Below are 22,747 nucleotides of genomic sequence, written 5' to 3'. Positions count from 1 at the left end.
ACATCGGATGGAAGATCTTTCTCTCTGTCTCTCCTCCTCTGTGTATATCTGGCTTTCCAATAATAATAAAATCTTAAAAAAAAAAAGTGGGCTGGATAGTGGGGTTTGTTGGGTAGTGTTAGGCTGTAACACCCATGGATGTATACAAAAGCCAAATGGGGTGCAGGTTGGACCAGTCTGCTGCACTTGCTAGCATGTGTAGGAGCCAGGGCTTAGGGCAGGCCTGGTGAGGGGTTGTTGGGAGTTACTTTGAATGGACTACAGCTCCCCCTGGTGTACATGAGGACCAAGTGTATGGTGGGTAGAGTTGGGCTGGACTGCAGTATCCATTGGTTTGCATAGCAGATGGAGCTGGAGACAGAACTGACCCAACAACTTCAACCACCCTGTGAATGTAGGCTGATGTAGGCGATGGACTGAGCCACACTTCGTACTGGGTAGCACACATGAGAGTCAGGTCTAGGGTCACTTCAGACAAGGTTTCTTTGGGGATCCCTGCCAACTGAACCTGTGGATTCAGAACTCCAACCATAGGAAGAATCACAGGATCTGTGGTCTGACCATGGAGTGCAAAAATCAGAACGAGGCCTCCTCAGGTGCTAAGATGGAGCAGTGGACCAAATACCCAAACACACATGGAAGATATGGCAGTCCACTGGGGCCTGCAGTGGACATCCAGTACTATAGCAGCAGATGGAGGGCAGAACAAATTGGACAACTCCCCCAGCCTAGTGGCTAAAGTCCTCACCTTGCACATGCTGGGATCCCATATGGGCGCCGGTTCTAATCCTGGCAGCCCGGCTTCCCCATCCAGCTCCTTGCTTGTGGCCTGGCAAAGAAGTCAAAGATGGCCCAGAGCCTTGGGATCCTGCCCCCATGTGGGAGACCCGGAGAAGGCTCCAGGCTCCTGACTTCGGATTGGTGCAGCTCCAGCTGTTGCAGCTGCTTGGGGAGTGAATCAGCAGATGAAAATCTTCCTCTGTCTCTCCTCCTCTCTATATATCTGAATTTCCAATAAAAATAAAATACATCTTTAAAAAAATAAGATATCTTAGAAATGTGTGGACTCAGTCTTCATTCCAACCTCCGTCGGCTAAACTAACACATTTGCTCAAAACAATCCTTCTAACATGAAACTGATTCATGCTGTATCAAGATCAATCCATCAGTCTGGGAGTTCAACAAATTACACACCTCATCTGCCCACATCACACTTCTCTGTAGAGTAATTGAAGCACTCAGTCTGCTTATATATTTTTGCTACTGTGTGAGCTAGAATGATGGCATTGCTCTAAGTAACTATCATCTCCCAGATTTTGAACACCTCATCTAAAAGTGAAGGTACAGGTTTTCCACAGCTGCAGATCCCATCCGATTAAGTATAGACCAAGGCCCAGAGAAGAGATCTACAAACACAGCCTCGTGCTGAATTGTCTGTGCACTCTAGCATGCTCCTGCATTTGATCATATTCATAAGTCAAATGCCTCAGGCCTCCACGAGCAGCTGCCTGGATGTACACAGGAACCAGGACTGTCACTTGTTGAAGCCATCTTCAGGGCTGGCATATGCCGTGGCAGTGAAGACACCCACCAACATTCCAAAATTAGAGTTCCTAGGTTCAAATCCTGACTCTGCTTCTCACTCCGGCTTCCCGTGATTCACACCCAGAGAGGCAACCAACAATAATTTGGGTGACTGGGTTCCTACCATCCATACGGGGGACCTGAATTCAGTTGCCACACAATAACTTTGACCTGGCTTTGCCTGGGAATGGCTGTTTCTCTCGAGATATAAACAAGGATAATCACTCACATTCTCTCATTTATCCTCTTTTTTTAAATAAAAGGATTTTTCAAATGTGTTATTGGGGGTCAGCACTGTAGCATAGCAGCCTAAACCTCTTACTGCAGCGCCTGCTTCCTATACAGGCACTGATTCAAATCTCAGCCAGCCCCATGTTCGATCCAGTTCCCTGCTAATGGCCTGGGAAGGCAACAAAGAATGGCCCAAGTGTTGGGCCCCTGCATCCACATGGGAGACCCAAAGAAGGTTCCTGGCTCTTGGCTCAGACCAACCCACTCCAGCTTAAAGGTCATTTAGGCAGTGAACCACAGGGCAGAGCATCTCTAGCTCTTTCTCTTTCTCTTGATCTCCTTCTGATTCTCTCTTTCAAATAAAAATAAAACTGAAAATATTTTAACCATAAATAAGTAAATAAAATGTAACAGTTAAAAAAACAAGGAAGCCTCAATCTCAGATATATTTTCACTGTCGTTATCATGAAACATTATTTATTTTTAATTTTTAAATGTAACGATTTTTAATATTTTGCCACACTGACCTTAAATGTAGGCATAAACATATACATATATTTTTCTTTCTTGAAAGCAAAAACATTGATGTCACACGGTGAGGGATTCATGACAAAGATCACAACATGGGGAAAGGAGGGGCTGTTGCTATTTCTACGATATGACTCAGTGAAGTGATATTGTAACTTTATACCAAATGATGTGACAGCCACACAGTTTTTACACTCTATATCAAGTTCCACAGATACGGTGAAACACAGTGTTTTTCTGTCTGAGTCTGACTTATTTTATTTAACCTATTGCTCTCCAATCCCATGTATTTTTGCTGCAAATGTCAGGATTTCATACTTTCTTTTTCATCTTTAGGAAGAAGCCTAAATGTCCATGGGTGTGATGTATGAACACGCAATGGAATATTACACAGCCTTTTCAAGGAAAGGAAAAACTGATAAAACTAAGATGAGGCTAAATTATACTTCCCCCCAAAAATATACCAATTCAGAAGGACAGAAGCTACGCAGATCCACGTAGATGAGATATTTCGCATCCTTAGAAAGGTTATTGAGTTAAATAAAGGCCTGTAAGGTAGGTTTGCACCCAAGCCAATGTGTCCCATGAGAAAAGCAGAATGCAGGAGCTGTCACTGTCCCACCTGTGACACATGCACCCTGTACAAGTGCAGTTCAAATCCCAGCTGTCCCACTTCCAATTCAGCTCCTTCCTAACGTGCCTGGAAAAAACAAAGGAAGATGACCCAAGCGCTGAGCCCAGACCAGCCACGTGGGAGACAGGTAGAATTCCACGCTCCTGAATTTGGCTTAGCTCAGCTCTGGCAAACACAACAATTTGGGAACTGAACTCAGAGGTGACAATTTTCTCCCTCTCTGTCTCTGCTTCTCTCTCTGTAACTCTGATTTTCAACTAAATAAATAAATCTTTTTTTTAAAAGAAAAGCATAAACACTTGGAAAAAAATTAAGAAAGCTACACAGCAATGTGGAAACAGCAAGATAACAATGTGCAGATCAACAATCAAAGCCATGACGAACACAAACCTGCCAACACCTTGCTCTTGGGCTACTAACATCCGAGACTGTGAGTAAAGGCTTGTGCTGTCTCGAAGACCCCACATGTGGCGTTCTGTTATAGCATCCCTATCATGTTAGGTGTCAAAGTCCTGAAGAATCCACTAAAATCTATCAAAATTCATAAATGCATTCATCAATGTTTAAGGATTCCAGATAGCTTTAAAAATTTACTGCTTAATATATGCCAGCAATAGGCAAACAGAAAAATAGCACAAATTAAATAACATTTGCAATAGTATCAGAAAAAGTAAAACATTGTGGGAAAATTTACTGAGAGAGACACCAGAATTCTGTGATAAACATCTCAAAAATGTTGTGGGGGAAAAAAAATCAGAGTATCTAATTAACTAAAGAAATATCTCAATATCTTTCAGAAAGTTTAATGTTGTTACGAAAACGATACATAGCATTTTCTTAAGGCTCAATACTATCTCCCTCAAATCCCTTGGGGACATTTTTGAAGAAATTAGCGATCTATCTTCAGGATTAATATAGAAATTCATAGACAAAACATCCTTGAGAGGGAATACCATACAGGATTGAGTCATATTAATCAATTTCAAATTCTAGGAAAGTATCTTTGTATTTATTGGAAAGGCATATATACAGAAAGAAGAAGAGACATAGAAAAAGAGCTTGCATCCACATGGGGTTCACTTGCCATGTGGCCTCAATGGCCAGAGCTAAGCCGATCTGAAGCCAGGAGCCAGGAGCCTCCTCCAGGTCTCCCATGCAGGTGCAGGGTCCTCAGGCTTTAGTCCATCCTCTACTGCTTTCCCAGGCTATAAGCAGGCAGCTGAATTGAAAGTGGGGTGACCAGGACACAAACCAGTACGCATAGGTAATCCTAGAACTTGCAAGGGGAGGATTTAGCCATTGAGCTATCACACTGGGTTCATAACGTCTATATATGCATGTCACACACCGTAACAGCATTTTAAAATTATTCTTCAGTAAAGGACACAGGAACAATCTTGCTGAACAATCTTGCTGAAAGAGTGCTGAGGCAATTGGATTTCCAGATAAAAAGAACTGATTTAGCCCTGCTTATTACACTATAAGCAAAAATGAATTATACTAAATGCAAAACTCTTAGAAATAAAAATGAGTGAATCATTGGGCTTTTGAATTATAAGACAATTTTTCAGATCTTCAGGTTTTTTTTAAATTCACAATAATCAAAATTGGCATCAACTCAAATTTCTGCCAATGGACAAACAGGAATGTAGTGCTGTTTGCTCACAGTTCTTCAGTCAGGAAGAGTGAAGAGCTGTGTGTTCTGGAACATGGTCAGCTTTGACAGTGCAATGCGTGAAAGACCCAGGTACCAGAGGCCAAGTAAGTGCTTCATCGCTCACTTTACACAAAGAGGGAAAAAATAGCATCCATACCTATCTTAAAAAAAAGATTTTAAGGATTTTTTAAAGCCATAAACAAAATCGACAACAGAGAGAAAAATAGAAAATTTATAACATGAAGTTAAATAACATGCTACTGAATAACCAAAGACCTTCCTAAAGCAAAAAAAAAAAAAAGGTGATTGTTTGACCTATGAGTCAGGGAGGAAATTAATAAGAAAAGCAGAAACTTTTTTTGAATCAATGAAAATAAAAACAAAACTATCAAACCCCCTGAGACGTAACAAAAAGAGTATTGAAAGGGCTATTGACCCCGTATTTTGCATGAAGGTTGCCTATATCAGAGGGAACATATGTTAGGTGTCCTTTGGGGATTGAATTGATTCATTGAGCATAATGGTCTCAAGTTGGGACCCTTTCATTGCAAATGATAGACTGTCATTGTTTTTAATGGCTGGGTAGATTTAAAAGCATGTGAATCCATCAATACAGAAAGAAGACAGGTGTTTTGATGGACTATATCTGGGGCAGAAAGTGGAAAATAACTGAGGGAGGATGCAGAATTCTCTTGCAGTGGTGAAAAGGCTCTCTGTGGGGAGGACACAATGATTGCACAACCCTGGGAATGACTACAGCTCACCAACTAGTACATGTGGAAAGGGCGAATTCCGTGATAAATGAACTGTATCTCAAAAAACCCTGGAAAAAAATAAATTCGGATGGAAATTTTAAAGCTAACCAAGGTGATATATTTTCCCAGATCCTCTCTCCAATTCTTCAGTGACACCTTGTGCCACCTGCTGTAAGATGTCTATGCCAATATCCAAATATAATCAATAGATTAGTTGCTGTGGCACTAGAGTTAGCCAAGGAAGGTGCTTATAAGTACAACTGGAATGAATTAATAGGCCTACTGTAAGTTAGCTAGGAGTTACACCAGTGTGTCCTAAACCCCTCACCACTCTCCACCCCCACCCTTGAGTCACTCATTTTCAGGGTGAATCAGTACACTTTAACCTGAGCAGAAAATCAAGTAGCAGGAGAAAAGGATTGCATCATACTCCATTTGCACTCATTTAGCCCAGAATTCTTTCCATCAATTCTCTTCTAAAACGCCAACACTAAACAAACAAATGCCTGATTTTCACTTCTTTCCATGGGTCAAAACAAACACTTCCCTCCGGAGTCTCACAGATCCCATTTCTGAAAGGGCCTGCGTACCACGCAGTGGGTTTATTTACAAAGAATGCACGGACCAATGTCCAAGGACCACAGGGCATTGCTGAGGACAGGATGTCAAGAAAGTAGATTTTTAACAGATTCCATTGCAAACACCATCTCAGAAAAAAAAAAAATCTCTCTCTGTGGCTTGAAAGAAAACAGCTACCTACCTGCCTGACTTGAAAATGACGAAGGAAACTAGTGCTATGACCCTGCTGCCCAGGCAAATCCGGCCCCGTATAGGAGAAAGTGATCAGGGTCCACACCTGTCGTGTGACTCACTGACCGGAAGCATCTGTCCTCTCTGAACTTACCTAACCACATTCGCTGGCCTCTGATTGTGAACAAGCATTCAATGCCCAATGGCTTTTCAGGACCTTTTGGATCAAATTGGCAGCTGGGGGAGGTGTCAGATCCTTCAGATGATTTTTCTCATGATCTGCAATGTCACAGTGTATCCTCATATTCTCCTGGAGAACTTCACTGCAGCTGTTCCTGGGCACCGCTGCTGGGTCCCCCTCCTGGACAATCAGACCACGATCTCTGGCAATGGCACTGGGATCCTCAGCCAGGACGCCCTCCTGAGAGTCTCCATCCCACTGGACTCAAACCTGAAGCCAGACAAGTGCCGTCGCTTCACCCAGCCCCAGTGGCAGCTCCTGCAGCACAATGGGACTTTCTCAAACACACGCGAGCCAGAGCCAGACACGGAACCTTGCGTGGACGGCTGGGTGTATGACCGCAGCACCTTCGTCTCCACCACAGTGACAGAGGTAAGACGCCTTGCTTTTTCCTCGGGAGGGTGTTTAGAATTTGCACGTCATGAATGTGCTGCCAGGTCTTGGTTTGTGCAGCAAATGCAAACTGCTTCTTTGCTAAATGTCAGGAGGTGACACAAGTCAAAGTCTGATGAGTTCAAAACCCTACTGCAAAAGCAGTTTATTTGGGGAAAAAAATCAGTTTAAGTGAGTAACTCACTTAAGTATTTAAATATTTAGCTTGAACATTTTAAGTAGTTACTTAAACTTATTTGTCTAACTGCTTAAATATGCAGATAGTCATGGGCAATCTCTGATAGCCTATGATCTAGGAGACTCACTTGAAAATTTTAAAAATTCCTATGCCAAGCCTGCAGCAGGCATCTCTAAGATTTTTAAGATCCTTAATGATTGCACTGGGTGGCCAAGATTGAGAACCACATAGTATGGGATAAAATGCAACATTAATAAAAACTTCCAGGGGAGGCTTCCAGGAGAAAGCTGTGTTTACGCGCGGACTGGAAAATGAAAGTCATGTAAAGCTGGAAGAGGAAGCTGGGGCAGAGGGTAGATGCAGATGGAACAGTTTAAGCCTGGTTGAACCAGTTTTGATGAAATTACCCTGAGCTCTCTGCCCTCCGGCTTCCTCCTCTTGCAGTGGGACCTGGTGTGTGACTCTCAGCCACTGAACTCAGTGACTAGATTCCTCTTCATGTCCGGGATGGTTGTGGGAAGCATCATTTTCGGCCATTTAACAGACAAGTGAGTATGACCGGTTCACCACTCTCTTTCTTAAATGAGTGTATTATTAGCCTTTGGGCCATTAGTGCACTACAAAATGCACATTACTAATGACCCTGTCCTGGAAGCAGTTTGCCCCCCTCCCAGATCTCCAAACACAAATGGAAAGTTGCAGCCAGTGAGCTAAGGACTACTTTTCAGCATTTGAGAGCTGTGTGCAATGCAGAACACAAAGTGACATCATCTTAATACACAAAGAGATCTTAGGAGAGGGCATATAAAGATGATATCATGGGGCCCAGCACAATGGCTCAATTGGTTAATCCTCCCTTTACAAGTACCAGGATCCCACTTGGGCACCCATTCACGTCCTGGCCCCTCCAATTTCCATCCAGCTCCCTGCCTGCAGCCGAGAAAAGCAGTGGAGGATGGTCCAAAGCCTGGGGACCCTGCACCCACATGGGAGATCAGGAAAAAGCTCCTGGTTCCTGGATTCAGATCAGCTCAGCTCTGGCCATTGCAGCCATTTGGCGAGTGAATCAACAGATGGAAGCTTTTTCTTTCTGTCTCTTCTCTCTGTATATCTGACTTTTCAATAAAAATAAATAAATCTAAAAAAAGGAAGAAGAAGGTACAGGTACCACAACACGTGATTTAGACAGTCAAGAGTCAATTGTGGTAACAGAAAGAGAGGTTGCACCTCTTTGAATTCAGCTTCTTGAAGACACCAATCAGGAAAGCAGGATGGCCAGTTGTGCATAGAGCTGCCACATTTGGTGTCTCCTGGACACAGCACACTAAGTGCCTGTGGTATCCAGAGAATGGGCTTCATGTCTCAGCTGCCCAGTATGACATGTAGGCATCCCTACAAAACCTATTAAGTACATTTCAAGATATCATTGGTGATGTATTGGGAAGTTATGGCAATAATTTTGATTTTTGTTTTTGTCTAAAGAGCTTTTTAAAGGTAATCTTTTCAACCATAAGGTAATTAACCTAATGACAACCATTAGAGTATGTGACAGAACAAGGTAGAGATGGAAGGTCATAGAGGGTGGACTCAGGCTAATTAGTTTCAAATTTCCAACAAAACCTCAGTAATCAGACCTGTGTGGCTCTGTTATAAGGAAAGCCATAAGAAAGGAAAGAGAACTACAGGTCAGGAGTTAACATCCATGTTAACCGGTTTGAGTCCCAATTGCTCCACTTCCTATCTAGCTCCCTGCTAATGTGCCTAGGTAAACAGTGAAAGATGGCACAAATATTTAGGCTTCTGCCACCCCTGTGGGGAATCTGGATGGAGTCATAACTCAAACCAGTGCCCCTATGGGACAGCAGCATTGAGGGTGGCAGCCTAGCTCACTGTGCCACAATGCCGGTGGTCTCACCTTTTAATCACTTTTATGTTGTTATTTTTGACTGATATAAAAACTATGCTTATTTATGGAGTACCATGTGATATTCCTATACATGTATTTATTTGGAGATATATTTATATACATATAGTTTTAGCATTTTTAACATGTGTTCTTTCTTATCTCAATCCACTTATCTTAAGTCCAATTCCATCTTGGGGTAACCTAGTCTATATTCCTTCTGCATCCTTTCATTTACTTTCCATTCACTGAGCTATGCTCAAATTTGGATCTTTGTTTTTATAACTCATTTTGAGTTATATGTTATAAACTTAGTGAATTTTCTTACAGTATTATTTATTTATTTTATTTAAAAGCCAAAGAGACAGAAAGAGGGATAAACGCAGACTGACAAAGACCTCTCAAGCACTGGTTTATCCTCCAGAGCCCCCAGTGGCAGAGTGTAAGTAGGGCAAAGTTGGGATCTGGGAAACTGATCAAAACAATTCATCAGCCCCAATTTCAACTTTCTATAGCAGGTAATATAAAATAAGTACTAGAAGTTTTGTCCAAGGTATCAGAAGGATTTCCTTTCCCAGAAATCCATGAAAAATAAAAATTACTTTTCTCTCTTTTTAAAGTATATTCCTTGTGTATTTCTCATTTTCCATTTTACCTAGTTCATTTCCACCCCACCCCACCCCCGCAAGATTCCCATACATTCTGCTGTCTGAGTTTTGATTTTACAGCATGCTGTGCTAGAAGCAGACCACTGCCCACGGCCAACAAACTCACACTCAGCAGAGGAGGGGCACTCAGAGAGCCCACCAGCACTGTTCCAACCCATTTCATTTACGTCACATTAGCCATGAGCTATGCAAATGTAGAATCCCCAGTCTCAATGACTATATCTTGCAGCATGTACATAAAATAAATTCTGCTATGCTAAATGCTTGTTTTCATACATGGGATATGCACGATCTGTTAACCTTTCTAATGTGGCAGCCCACATTACCTAGTTAAAATTGACTGCATGGCATAATGGTTGGGCCTCTACCTGCCATGCCAGCATCTCATATGGACTCAGGTTCAAGTTCGGGCTCTTCCACTTGTGTCCATTTCCCTGTTAATGTGCCTGAAAAGACAGTGGAGGATGACTCACGTACTTGGACCCCTGCCACTCGTGTGGAAGACATAGATGGAGTTCCAGGCCCCTGGCTTAATCTGGGCCCACTTCCAGCTGTTGTGTCCATTTGGGCAGTGAAACAGTGGATGGACAATCTCTCTCACTCTCCTTTTATCTCTCAATCTGCCTCTCTGCAACTCTACCTTTCAAACAAATCAGCACATTTAAAAAAAAAAATGTGTCAACTCTGGTCTGGAGTGCTGGCCTAGTGGTGCTAGTTCATGTCTCGACTCCTCTGGTTCCCATCTAGCTCCCTGCTTGTGGCCTGGGAAAGCAGTAGAGTATAGTACAGGTCTTTGGGACCCTGCATCCAGGTGAGAACCCCAGAAAAAGCTCTTGGTTCCTAGCTTTGGATCGGCTCAGCTCGGGCCATTGCAGCCACTTAGGGAGTAAACCAGAGATCTTCCTCTCTGTCTCTCCTTCTGTCTGTAAATCAGCCTTTCCAATTTAAAAAAAAAACTCTTTAAAAGAAAAATGATGTCAACTGGTAACAAATCAGAAGAGAATCTTAGATCCATGGGGTCTCCATTTTCAAACAGGGAAAGTTGTTTTTAAAAAATGCTGGTTGGTTGATTTTCTTGTGTGTTTTCAAAGTGCCTTATTTTTGCCAATTTTCACAGAAGTTGTTACTGTTTTATAATAAAATGTGGCCTTTGTTTCAGATATGGGAGGAAATTAATACTCACCTGGTGTTTGTTCCAAATCGCCGTGGCTGACACCTGTGCAGCCTTTGCACCCGCCTTCTTTGTTTACTGCATACTACGCTTCTTGTCTGGGATGGCTACTCTTGGGGTCCTATCAAATAATTCCATGCTCAGTAAGTCAACAAGTTGAATCCTGGACATTTTTCAAGCCTTGAGTGTGACAGTCCATCTTTGTGTGAAACCAAAATCCAGCCTGTGTTTTCTTTCAGTCATGGAATGGACAGTACCCCGATACCAAGCCTTGGGAATGATCTTGGTCGTGTCTGCTTGTAGTATTGGACAGATGATACTGGGAGGCTTGGCTTTTGCTATCCGAAACTGGTGTACCCTCCAGTTAGTGATGTCCGTGCCATTATTTTTGCTGTCTATAATTTCAAGGTATGAACTTCATTTTTACCTTTGTCTTATGGGACCATGAACTGAAAATGTACCTAAAATTAAGACAGTGGAATTCCATCCAACCTTAGTCCTCACTTGAGTGTACAGTGCTCTGTGCAACTGAAGTAGCATGGCGGAGGTGAACACTCAGCCTAGCCATTAAAATGCCTATATTCCATGTCTGAGGCTCTGGGTTCAGTTCAGTTACCAGCTCCAGTTCCTTATTTCAGGTTCCTGTTAATACGTTCTCTGGGAAGCAACAGTGATCACTCGTAGCTAGATACCTGCAACCCATATGGGAGACCTGGACTGAATTCCAAGTCCCTGACTTTGGCTACAACCAAAAAAGTAGTGCAAATTTTGAGAGTGAGCCAGTGGGTGGGTCTCTCTCTAAGTAACATACTCTTACTCATATGGATGGTTTGCGTGACTTGTTCTTATCTTTCTTTCCTCTCTTTAATTAGCTCTGGAAGGGTAATTATGTTCCACCCCCTAGCAAGGTTACTTTCATGGAGGGTAAAGAATAACCCTCAGAGAGATAGTTACATATTTCTACAGTGAAATAAGTTCAGATTGACAAGAGAGTACCCTTGCACAGGTGCATTCACTGTGACATGTTTATCTCATAGCAAATCAATAAATTGTAGTTCACTATTTTATCTGCATTATGTACATGAGAAAATGAGGCAGATTTAGCTTGCTTACACAGCCACATTTTATTGGTGGATATACAAGCAGGAGTTATTCCATTCTGCATGACATATTTAGTGTACAAAAATAGTAAGGGGCCTCATTTTAGGAAATGAGTCTATTACACGTATCTATTTCTTGTGCCCTAACAAGGAACTTGGCAAACATCTGTGTAAGCAGAAGTCCCTCCTGCTCCAGCCCTGTGAGCTCCATGGAGAACTTGAATTTAAATGAGAAGGCAGCCAATAGGATCCCAAGTCTCTGATCCCAGCAGTGAACTTGTTCTTGGGGGAATGGGTTGGGAACCATACCCTACTTTTACAGTTATGATACAAGACAGTGTCAACTAATATTTCCTTTCATAATGAAACAAGCAATAGATGCTATTTTGAAAGTGCAAAACATCACAGGACAAAGGCTGTGTGCAAACGAGCAAGTGAAAGTTGATGACATTTCTGTCATCTTCTTTGGTCAGATGGGTGTTAGAATCTGCTCGGTGGCTGATTATCAGCAACAAGCCCAAGGAAGCCTTAAAGGTACTTCAAACAGCTGCCCACAGGAATGGAGTGAAGAATTCTGGAGATTTCCTAACCCTGGAGGTGAGCAGGAAGGGAGCTGGTCGTGAGAACTGGGGAAGCTGTAGCATGGGAGCTACACATGCAACATGTTTTGCTGAAAAGAAGGAATGTGGACATTTTACTCAGAAGATACAAATTACTGATGTTCCCCCTTTTGCTACTTTGACTTAATTTACTCAATCTTCCCAACAGAATTTCACCCTTTGTTATTTTTTAATCACTTTTCTTACTTGACAAGTAATTTGTATTTTTATCACATGAAGCATGGCATTTAATTAAGGAATGACTAAATCCAACAAGGAAATTTCTGAGCATACACAGTTTTCTTTTTTGTATTGATAGCACATACTAATCATTCTCCTTACATTTTTTTAAAGAATAGGGTATGTCATCACCAGCTACAGTCACCATGCTGTGTAATGTATATGTTGAAATTTAATTCTTGTTATCTGTTACTTTGTATCTTTTGACAATCCCACTCCCAGCCACAGGAGTCTGGCAGGCTCCATTATGCTCTGTACTCCTGCGAGAGCAATCTTTTCAAATTCTACACGTGAATGAGATCATAAGGCACCCGTAGTTTTGAATCTAGTCTTTATTTACCATGTTGTACCCTAGTTTCAACCCATGGTACCAGAGTTGCAAGATTTCATCCTTTGGAATGGGTGAATAGTATTTCAGCATGTACTGATGGATGACTGACTCTGAGGGATCACAATAACACATCATGAATTGAAAATACACTTGATATACTTGGCCTGGCAAGCAGTAGTGTAGCATAGCACACAATGGTGTAGTCATTGTTATTTACCCAACTGCATGTCTCACAGGAAGCTTTTGAATCGTCACAGTGACCCTGCATTACAAGAGAGTATCATATGGCACATCACCAGCCTCACAAAAGAACAAAATTTGAAAGTGCACTTTGTACGGAATACTCTAAAGTCAAAAATCAGAAGTCAGACCAATATAGTCCGAGACCAACAGGTATTCCACATTGTAGTTATTTATTCCTTGATAGACACTGGGTTAATTTTGTGTCTTGGTTAGTGTGAATAGTGATGCCACAAATACGGAAAAGAAGACAGAATTCTCAATGTACTGATTTTATGTCCTTTAAATAAATATCCAGTAGTGAAATTGCAGGATAATATGGCGGTTGTGTGCTATGCACTTCAAGGAACTAACCTGGTGTTTTCTGTAATGTTTGTACTAAACCACATCCTACAAATAGTGAGGGTTCCCTTTTCTCCAAATTCTTACCAACATTTCTTAGTCTTTGTCCTTTTGATGATAGCCATTTGAACTAACAGGTGATGATATATTTCACTGAAGCTTTGGCTTGAATTTCCCTGATACTTAGTGATGGTAAGAATTTTTCTTTCATAAAGCTGTTGACCACTTGTATGTCTTCTTTGGAGAAATGCATCTACTCAGGTCTGTAACCTATTGATTTCTATTGGTTTGATTCTTCATCTGTTTTATGTATTAACCCCTTGTCAGATATAGGCTTTGAAAATATTTTCTCCCATTCTGCATGCTGTCTCTTTACTATTGCTGTAATTCTCCTTTGTTGTACAGAAGGTTTTTTAGCTTGACATAATTCCATGTGTCTGGTTTTGCAACACCCACGTCGTCGCATACCCCGAGCCGAGCGTAGGGACTAGGGTTACAAAAAGACAACACAAGACAACACTAGACAACACGCAGTGGGTCATTCTTGTAAAGAGAATGCCATTTATTTAAAGTTGGCCTGCCTCTTTTATAGTCTGCCTAGTTCCTCCCAGTATTTTCCCACTGCTGAAGCGACTCCTAAGCTCCCCCCAGGGCATCTTTAAAAAGGGGGAAGCAGGGAAGAGGGAACTTGCAGTCAAGCCAGGGGCTAAATGTATCAGGCCAAGATTGCCCATTCTGTTACCCCTTGAGAAACAAGCTAAGCTGTGGAGTTAACCCTTGGGAGACCCAGCCATGCAGTTATTCATGCTTTTGCAATCTTACCCTAACATTTTTTTGCCTATACCAATGCCATGAAATATTTCCAAGTGTTTTTTTCTGGGAGTTCTTGTAGTAATCTTGCTATCTGGTGAAAGACAAAGGTCTCCTCTGCATGTGGGTACTGAGTTTTTCCAACTTTGTTGGCTTTACACCTTCATTCGTCGTTGAAGAATCTGCCCTGTCCCCAGTGTGTAACACTTTTGTCAGAGATCAGTTGTCTAAATGCATGGACCTAATCATGGCCTCTCTAGTCTCTTCTGTTGGCTTATATGTCTGGGGTTTTGTTGTTCCAGTATCATGCTATTTTAGTTAAAATATCTTTAATTCAGGTAGTCTGATATTTTCAGGCTTCTTATTTTTGCCAAAGGTTTCATTATTTGGGATCTTTGGATGTTCCATACAAATTGCGGGGTTTTTTTTCCATTTCATTTATCTCCATCTATTTTTTCCATTGCTGTGAAGCACATTAGCAACTTTCTGACAGATATCACAGTGAATCTTCAAATCACTTTGGGTACTACGGACATTTTAGCAATATTATTTCTTCCATTCCATGAAGGTAGGGTATCTTTCCATTTACTTATGTCTTCTTCAATTTTTTTCCATCAATGTTCTATAGATTTTAGTGTGACAATTACAATTTTCATAATCAATGTGATTCCACCAGAATGGATTTCAGACTAACAGGATGTCAGTGGGTTCCTGCAAATTATCTACAAGTTTAAACAAGGGCTCTCGAGCACCCATATGAGCTGTTTCTATCTCTACAACAACATTGGTAAGATTGGAGAGGCAAGGCTGGTTCCTGTCTTTGAGTGGAGTGGCATTATGACTGGCACAAATTTGGTTTCTTATAACACATGATGGAGAACTTAGGAAAAATTTCATCCAATTCTTTTTAAAGAATCCAGAAAACTCTATGAGTAAGAAAATCACCAAGTAAGAAATGCTTCAAGTTCCCAAAAGTGATCTGACAGCCCCTTCCCAAATACTCACATTTCTACTTATTTTTCAAAAATGCAGAGCCAGCATAGCCTGAAGCCCAGTCTCAACAGCAGTGCAGGCTGTCCTCCAGCCCAAATGTAACGTCCTCTGGGGGGTCAGTTCTTACAACACCACCTGTAACAAAGCCTGTTAACATGAAAGTCGCCACCACGACTCATTGCTAATGAAGGCTAGACCCAACACTTTGCTTCCGAGGCTGTAACTTCAATCAAAGGACCTATCAGTGGTTTAAGATTGCTCAGTTATGGTGGCCTTTCCTTTCTCTGAATTGCTTTCATCGTGGACCTTTCCAATGGGTTTGATGGTGCCTTTTTTTCAGGTGAGGAGGTAGACTGGCAGTTCAATTACTACTTTTGAATTACTGAAAAATCAGTTAGTGCCTGAGTTGGGCTAGAAACAATGTGATAACTGCATTAGTAAAGGCATTTTGTTGCTGTTGTTATTGTTTTCTGACCTCCTTTTCTAGACTCTGATTCTTCTATTCCTGCTTGCTATTCTTACTTTAACGACAATGAAATTGAAGCATAGACAGAGTCAATTGCCTTCCTCAAATACACACCAGGCAAGTGGCAGAGTCAATGTCTAACTCCAAGTTCAATCCAAATGGAGTGTGTCACACTATATCAAGATCACAGATCTAATTCTAGGCATTTCTTTCTTGGAAACATAATATCCCATGACCTTCTTAAACTAGGATGATGCAAAAACCAAAGGCTTCTAGGACTCATATTTGTAGCATAGCAGGACAAGTCACTGTGAGCATTCCATAAGGGTGCCAGTTCAAGTCCCAACTGCTCCACTTCTGATCCAGCTGCGTGCTCAGGTTTCTGACAAAGCAGAAGAAGATTGTCCAAATACTTGACTTTCTTCCACCCACATGGTAGACTTGGTTGGGGTTCAGATTCCTGGCTTCAACCTTTCCCAGTCCAAGCTGCTGTGGCAATTTTGGAAATGAACCAAGATGTACAAAATCTCTCTCTCTCTCTCTCTCTCTCTCTCTCTGTGTGTGTGTGTGTGTGTGTGTGTCTCCATCACTCTGTGCTTCAAATAAATAAATCTTTAAAAAATTAAACACTCTCAAAAAATTATCTCCCTTCTGAGACATATTCAGCAAAGAGCCAAACTCAGCTGACAAGTCTTTAAAGTTTTACATCATCATAAATGTAATTGTTCATTAAATTCTTACTTACGTTTTGCCTACTCCTCATTTTTCATGCTCTGCATCCACTCGAGCCTCTTCTTTAAAATTTATTTTTAAATTCTTTAAAATTTGCTTCATCTGTTTGATTCACTTGCAATCCAATTCCCTGTTAATGCCAATGGAAAAGCAGCAGAAAATGGCCCACATCTTTGGACTCCTGAAACCACATGGAGTTCTAGACTCTTGCCTTCAGTTGGGCTTAGCCCAATTCCAGGAGGTTGTAGCCATCCAGGCAGTAAACCAGCAGGGAGAATATCTCATGTATCTGTTTGTATGTATCTTTCTAATTCAGCCTTTCAAATAAATAAATTTTTAAAAATTTTAAGTTAAATTAGTGAATAAATATTTTATTAGTTTTTTTGACAGGGAGAGTTTCAGAGATGGGGAGAGACAAAGATAGATAGATAGATAGATAGACAGACAGATAGATAGATAGATGGATAGAAAACAGGTAGATAATAGACAGATAAATAGATACTCCACCTGCTGGCTCACTGCCCAAATGCTTACAATGACTGGGCTTGGTCAAGGTGAATCCAGGAGCCTGGAACTCCATCCAGATTTCACCTGTGCTGGAGCCCCCAGGATTTGAGCCATCCACTGCTGCTGTCTTAAGTGCGCCAGCAGAGATCTTGATCAGAGGTAGAATAGCTGGAACTCAAAACTGTTTACATAAGGATGTCAGCTTGACAGGCAGCAGCCCAACCCACTGAGCCACGTGGTGAGCCCTCTATACCAGAATTGTAGAAAAATCTGTAGAAACATGACCACTTCCAGAATTAGCTTTGTCACATTAACAGATAATAGCTTATTTGCCTAGATACACCATTTCTTAAGAAACCATTTAAACATATTTTACTTTCTGTATAGACTCTTAGGAAAATGAAAAGGCAAATCAGGGGTTCCGATATCTTAGACAAAACTTGATCTCTGAGCTTTGGGAAGACACAGAAACGTTGCCTGGAAAAAAAAATTCCTTCTTTTCTCCACATTGTCCTTCCTTGGGGCGATAAGGGCTTGTTGCTCAAGGTCCAGTCTGACGAAACACTACACGTGAGACATTGCACAAATCTTTTTGTCAACAGAATAAAATGTCCTTGCTGCAAAACTTCCCTGAGGCTCCTCAGGCTTCCAATTTCCCTTTCATGCAATTTCTACACCTGCAGTTACAATTTAAGGTCAATGGTTTCCACCAAACAGCAGCCATCCACATCTCCATCAGATTGCGCACCACCATGCTTTAACTCCTGAAAACTCTCATGATTGTTGTTCATGTTGAAGGTCTTGAGTTCCGCCGTGAAGGAGGAGATGCAAGTCACGCAGAAGAAGCCTTCCACACGTGACTTGTTCCACTCGCCCATCCTGCGGAAACGCATCTGTTTAATATGCTTTGTGAGGTAGGCTTCGTACTGGGCTTATGAAAACATTGGAGATGTGAGCCAATTGTTTATTTCAAAGGACACAGTATGTGGGGAGGACAGGTTTGAAGATAAAATAAGTGGAGGACATAGAAAGAAGGATGAAAGTTGAAAGCATGAAAAGATGGATTCCCTGAGGTGTGTCGCCATCACTGACCTAGGCTGTTCATCAGAGAGTGACGCTAAGAGTATCATTCATAGCCAAGACTTTGGCCATGAGTCTCTTCAGTGTTGGTTTCCATTTTCATTCAAGCAGTGAAGTGCACAAACACTCAATACAGCCCAATGAATATTTACACATGTTGAGATACAATCGCAGCTCAAATCATGGTATATAAAAATAACCTAAAATTCTACAAGGTCCCATCATTGATTCCTCCACAATATCCTCACCCACCCACCTACGAAACCGTCCCCCCCATTCAAAAAAAAAGCCTGAACAACAGTGATGTTACCCATTACCATGCAATTATTGAATGAAATGTCTTAAATCATCATGTGCACGGAACTATTCCACAAAGTAGACATGCCTTTATATTTCAACACCACTCCTGGCTGCCCTGGCCAATAGGACTCTCCTCAGTGGGAGGTAAGTGCTGACCCTGTTAATGCATCTTTTCTCTGTATTCGCTACAGATTTGCAACGTTCATGCACCTCTTTGGCCTGAGCCTCCACCTCCAGCAGTTGGGGAGCAACGTGTTCTTATTCCAGGTTCTGTTTGGTGTAGTCACCCTCCCAGCCAATTGTGTCGCGCTGTTATTACTGAATCATCTGGGCCGTCGAATCACTCAATTGCTTCTCATGGTGCTGGTGGGAATCTGCATTCTGGCCCTCATCTTTGTACCTCAAGGTAAGCACAGAACACGGGGTAAGCAAGGAAAAAGCACACTATCCCTTCCCCTGTCACAACTACTTAAAGTTTCAAAGAAACAGTCTGCTCCCTGGTATCTGTCTGGGTTTTAGTACTGCATCTGTCACCAAGTTGCTGGGGAAAGGGTTAAAGGTCAGTAAAATTGAAATATGTGATTGTCTTCATTACTGTTAAATAAAATCAAGAGTCTTCTTGAAGAAAAACACTATTAAGAAAGATCTAGAAATTGGGTGCTACTAATGCCTGGTTCATCCTTCTTAGAGGAAGAGAGTGTGTGTCCTCTGCCAGGCTCTACCTTGTTGCTCTAGATCCAGTGACAATGTAGTCCCTGGTCTCTGTGTGCCCACATATCCGTCTCGTATTAAGTTGTAACTACAACACTGGTTTGGAGGAACGGGGTTAGGGGAGGGGGAGTATCTCGATTTAAGGAAATAAAAATTTTTGGTCTTTAAGCAGAGAAATAGTATACAATAGTAACAACATAGAAGCACTGAAGACTGCTAAAATCGATTTTTCTGAATGGTCACATTTGATGTATGGAGGAGCACAAGTGGCCACCGCACTTTACCTAAATACGCGTTTTATAAAACCCCTCCTTCTGAATGTGACCAATAAGGTCAGTTCATTGCCTCACAATTGAACCCATACCAATGTTTCCAAACCCTGACACTTTTTCTTTGCCGTGGTCCTAACCCTTAAATTCTGAAATATTATTCTAGATCAAGTTACTTTCCAGATTATCCAATTGCATGGGACGTCTGTCCTTTCATGATTATTTTCTGCAGTGTTGTGGATGCTCCTCAGATTTTAGACCTTAAGTGCGTGCCTATTCATACGTCTTCAGGAATTGTCCTCATGCAGTCCTACGGTTTGTGTGAAGCACAGAGAAAACACTACAGACACACACACGCTCGCACACACACACACACACACACACACACACACGTAATAAAAGTCAACACTTAGACTTATCCTCCCCTCTCTTTTGGCTGATGCCAGAGAGGCAGGGAGAGTAAATGCAATGTTTCAGGAACCTTTATTTGCAACAAACCAACAGGAAGAGATGAGCCACATTTCTCAGCTCATCAGCCTTTGCAAAGCTTCTTCCTCTGTGATGTTCCTGTGACACATAGCCATGATGTTCCCTGTGTGACAGACAGCTGTAAGTACCCCTAGCAGGGTGTTTCCCATCTATCCTGGTGGGCAAGCTCGCATTTCCTGTGTCCCCCTGGTCTTCTCTGCAGAAACACAGATCCTGCGTATAGTTGTGGCGACTTTGGGAGCAGGATTTTCCTTTGCCGCTCTCACCAGTTGTCTTTCCCACGGAAATGAGCTCATCCCCACCATCATCAGGTACAGACCTCCATGGGTGATCTGGCAGGCTCAGAAGAGGCTTTTTCCAACTAATGGGCACTGGTCGAGGAAGAACAAGAAGATTTGACAGCTGTCAAAACAGTCAGTTGTGATGAGAAAAATAATAACAGCCACACACAAATAATCATGATCAAAGCTTTCTGAAAGCTAACTGTTGCCAGGCCGCTAAGATAGCATCTCATGTAATCTCAACCAAATGCATCCTTGTGAGCAACAGTACTTTTAAATGATTAACTGTCTTTTTTCTTTTTAGATTTGTTTTATTTGAAAGGCAGTCAGAGAGAGAGGGGGAGAGAGACAAAGAGATCTTCCTTGCACTGGTTGTTAAACCAAATGGCCATATGGCCAAGGCTGGCCCAGGCAAAAAAAACAGAAGCTAGAACTCCCTCTGGGTGTCCCACATGGGCAGCAGGGGTCCAAGGACTTAGGTCATCATCTGCTGCTTTCCGAGTGCATTAGCAGGAAGCTGAGTCGGAAGTAGGACAGCCAGGATTTGAACCAGTGCTCTGCTATGGAATTCCAGCATTCTAAATGGGGGTTTAGGCCAATGTGCCAGAGTGTTGGCCCCAACAGAGTGTGTTAAAACACTGTGAGCATGACAAAAAAGTGCTGACTAGTAATATACATGTCAGAAGCACAAGTCGTCAATTGCCATACATCTAGATGTACCAATGTTAGTTGTGTCCCACAATTAATAATACTAATAAAAAAACGGTGACTCACAAGTTCCAGGCATAGATTTTCACCAATTTCTTGTGTTGCTGTCTGTACTTCAAGGGCAACAGTTACCGGAATTGCGGGCATTGCTGGAAGTCTTGGGTCTTCCCTGGCTCCCCTCTTCATGATCCTAATGGTGTATTATGCACCTTCACCCTGGATCATCTATGGAGCCTGCTCCATCCTTGCGGGTCTTGCTGTCCTGTTCCTTCCTGAGACCAGAAACAAGCCTCTGCCTGACTCCATCCAAGACCTGGAAGATGAGTGAGTGAACCCGCCAGCTGGCCTGGCGGGAGTTGTGTGCCATATGTCTGTGATGAGGAAACGAACACCATTAGGGGCACTGTGTCCTGGGCTGACTTAGGATTAATGTACAGACCCATTCCTTCCCACAGTGACCTCAAGCATCCCTTGAGGCTTTCTAGATTCCATGGGTCAGTTCTCACAGGCAGGTTGAGTGGTGACAAAGACAAACATATGTGTCCTCTGCCCTCAGTTCCCTAATGTAACACAAACAATCCTGTGGGTATTTCACACACATGCACAGATGCAAACCTAAGAGTTTTAAACTCCAGTCCCTTGTACCGCAGCCCCTTGAGTACTGGCAAGTTCTGAGCACTGCCAGTCTGAGCAGATCTGTGGTCTATAGCTACTTTAGGGGGTTCCAGATATGCAACTAGAGGCCCTGCCACAGACAAAAGAGTAGTTGCATTGCCTGTGAGATTCATTCTACCAGGCTTTCACTAAGAATAAAAGTGTGCAAGAGGAAGAAATAAAATGGAAGTAAATCATGTTTTTAATTGGCCAACTTCTCTGAGCTTCCCTCCCCTCTTCCAAAATACCTTTATTCCAAGGCCATGGCATCCAAGACTGGGAATAAAAACTACCAAAGCTGTCTGCCCAGCTCCCACCCTGCCAGTCAGGTCTCTTACTGATAAGATCAATTCAAACTCTGCAGGCAAAGTTCCTGGTTTTCACCAAAGTTGTTGGGCAAAGGACCCTCTTGCTCTAAAACACACAGATGAATATGTTTTCCAGATCTTTCCATTTTTATACTGAATTATTTATTGCTTTCATTTTCTTTTTTTCCATTCCAGGACCAAAGTCTCAAGAAAAGCAAAGCAGGAAGAGGCCTTCATCAAAGTGACAAAGCTTTAGAGACTACAAGGACCAGAGTGATGGTCAAAGAGCAAGATAAAGAGAAAAGTTGAGATCTTTCCCACATATTAATGCAATTTGGATAAAAATACATGCCATGAGATATATCAGATGCTATTGACAATTGTGCTAATTACTAAATTTAAGAAACATGCAACAGCCATAAGTTTGAAGACAATTGTCATACTTTAAAAGAAAATGTATGCACAAACCTTTGCCCAACTGCAGGTGCATAGTATGCTTGGGATAAGAAATTAAGTAGTATAAAAATATGGAATCTTGAGCCAGGCATGATGCTTCAATTGGCTTTTCCTCCACCCACAAGCACCAGCTTCCCACATGGGTATCAGTTCATGCACCGGCTACTCCACTTTTCATCCAGCCCTCTGCTTGTCGCCTGGGATAAAAGCAGCAGGGGATGACCCAAAGCCTTGGTACCCTGCACCTGTGTGGGAGACATGGAGAAGGCTCTTGGTTCCTGGCTTCAGATCAGCTCAGCTCCATCTGTTGCAGCCATTTGGGGAGTAAAACCAGCAGATGGAAGATCTCTCTGCCTCTCCTTCTTTCTGAAAATCAACTTTTCCAATAAAACAAATAAACCTTTAAAAATATATAGCGAATCTTCTCCTTACTCATTG

General features: G+C 42.1%; 1 protein-coding gene across 1 annotated transcript; it reads left to right on the top strand.

The window, feature by feature from the left end:
• Positions 1-6,183: 6,183 nt before the first annotated feature.
• LOC101524912 (organic anion transporter 7) lies at positions 6,184-22,168 on the top strand. The gene is made up of 10 exons (XM_004596746.3): positions 6,184-6,752; positions 7,396-7,499; positions 10,682-10,836; positions 10,933-11,101; positions 12,267-12,390; positions 17,852-17,967; positions 18,625-18,839; positions 20,105-20,213; positions 21,012-21,215; positions 22,049-22,168. Exons 1-10 carry the CDS (start codon positions 6,342-6,344, stop codon positions 22,107-22,109), a joined length of 1,668 nt encoding a protein of 555 aa, XP_004596803.2. The 5' UTR covers positions 6,184-6,341; the 3' UTR covers positions 22,110-22,168.
• The last annotated feature ends 579 nt before the right edge of the window (positions 22,169-22,747 follow it).

The sequence above is a fragment of the Ochotona princeps genome, chromosome 4, assembly GCF_030435755.1.
Source record: "Ochotona princeps isolate mOchPri1 chromosome 4, mOchPri1.hap1, whole genome shotgun sequence".
NCBI classification, from domain to species: domain Eukaryota; kingdom Metazoa; phylum Chordata; class Mammalia; order Lagomorpha; family Ochotonidae; genus Ochotona; species Ochotona princeps.
This window is presented reverse-complemented; position numbering and strand designations above follow the sequence as displayed.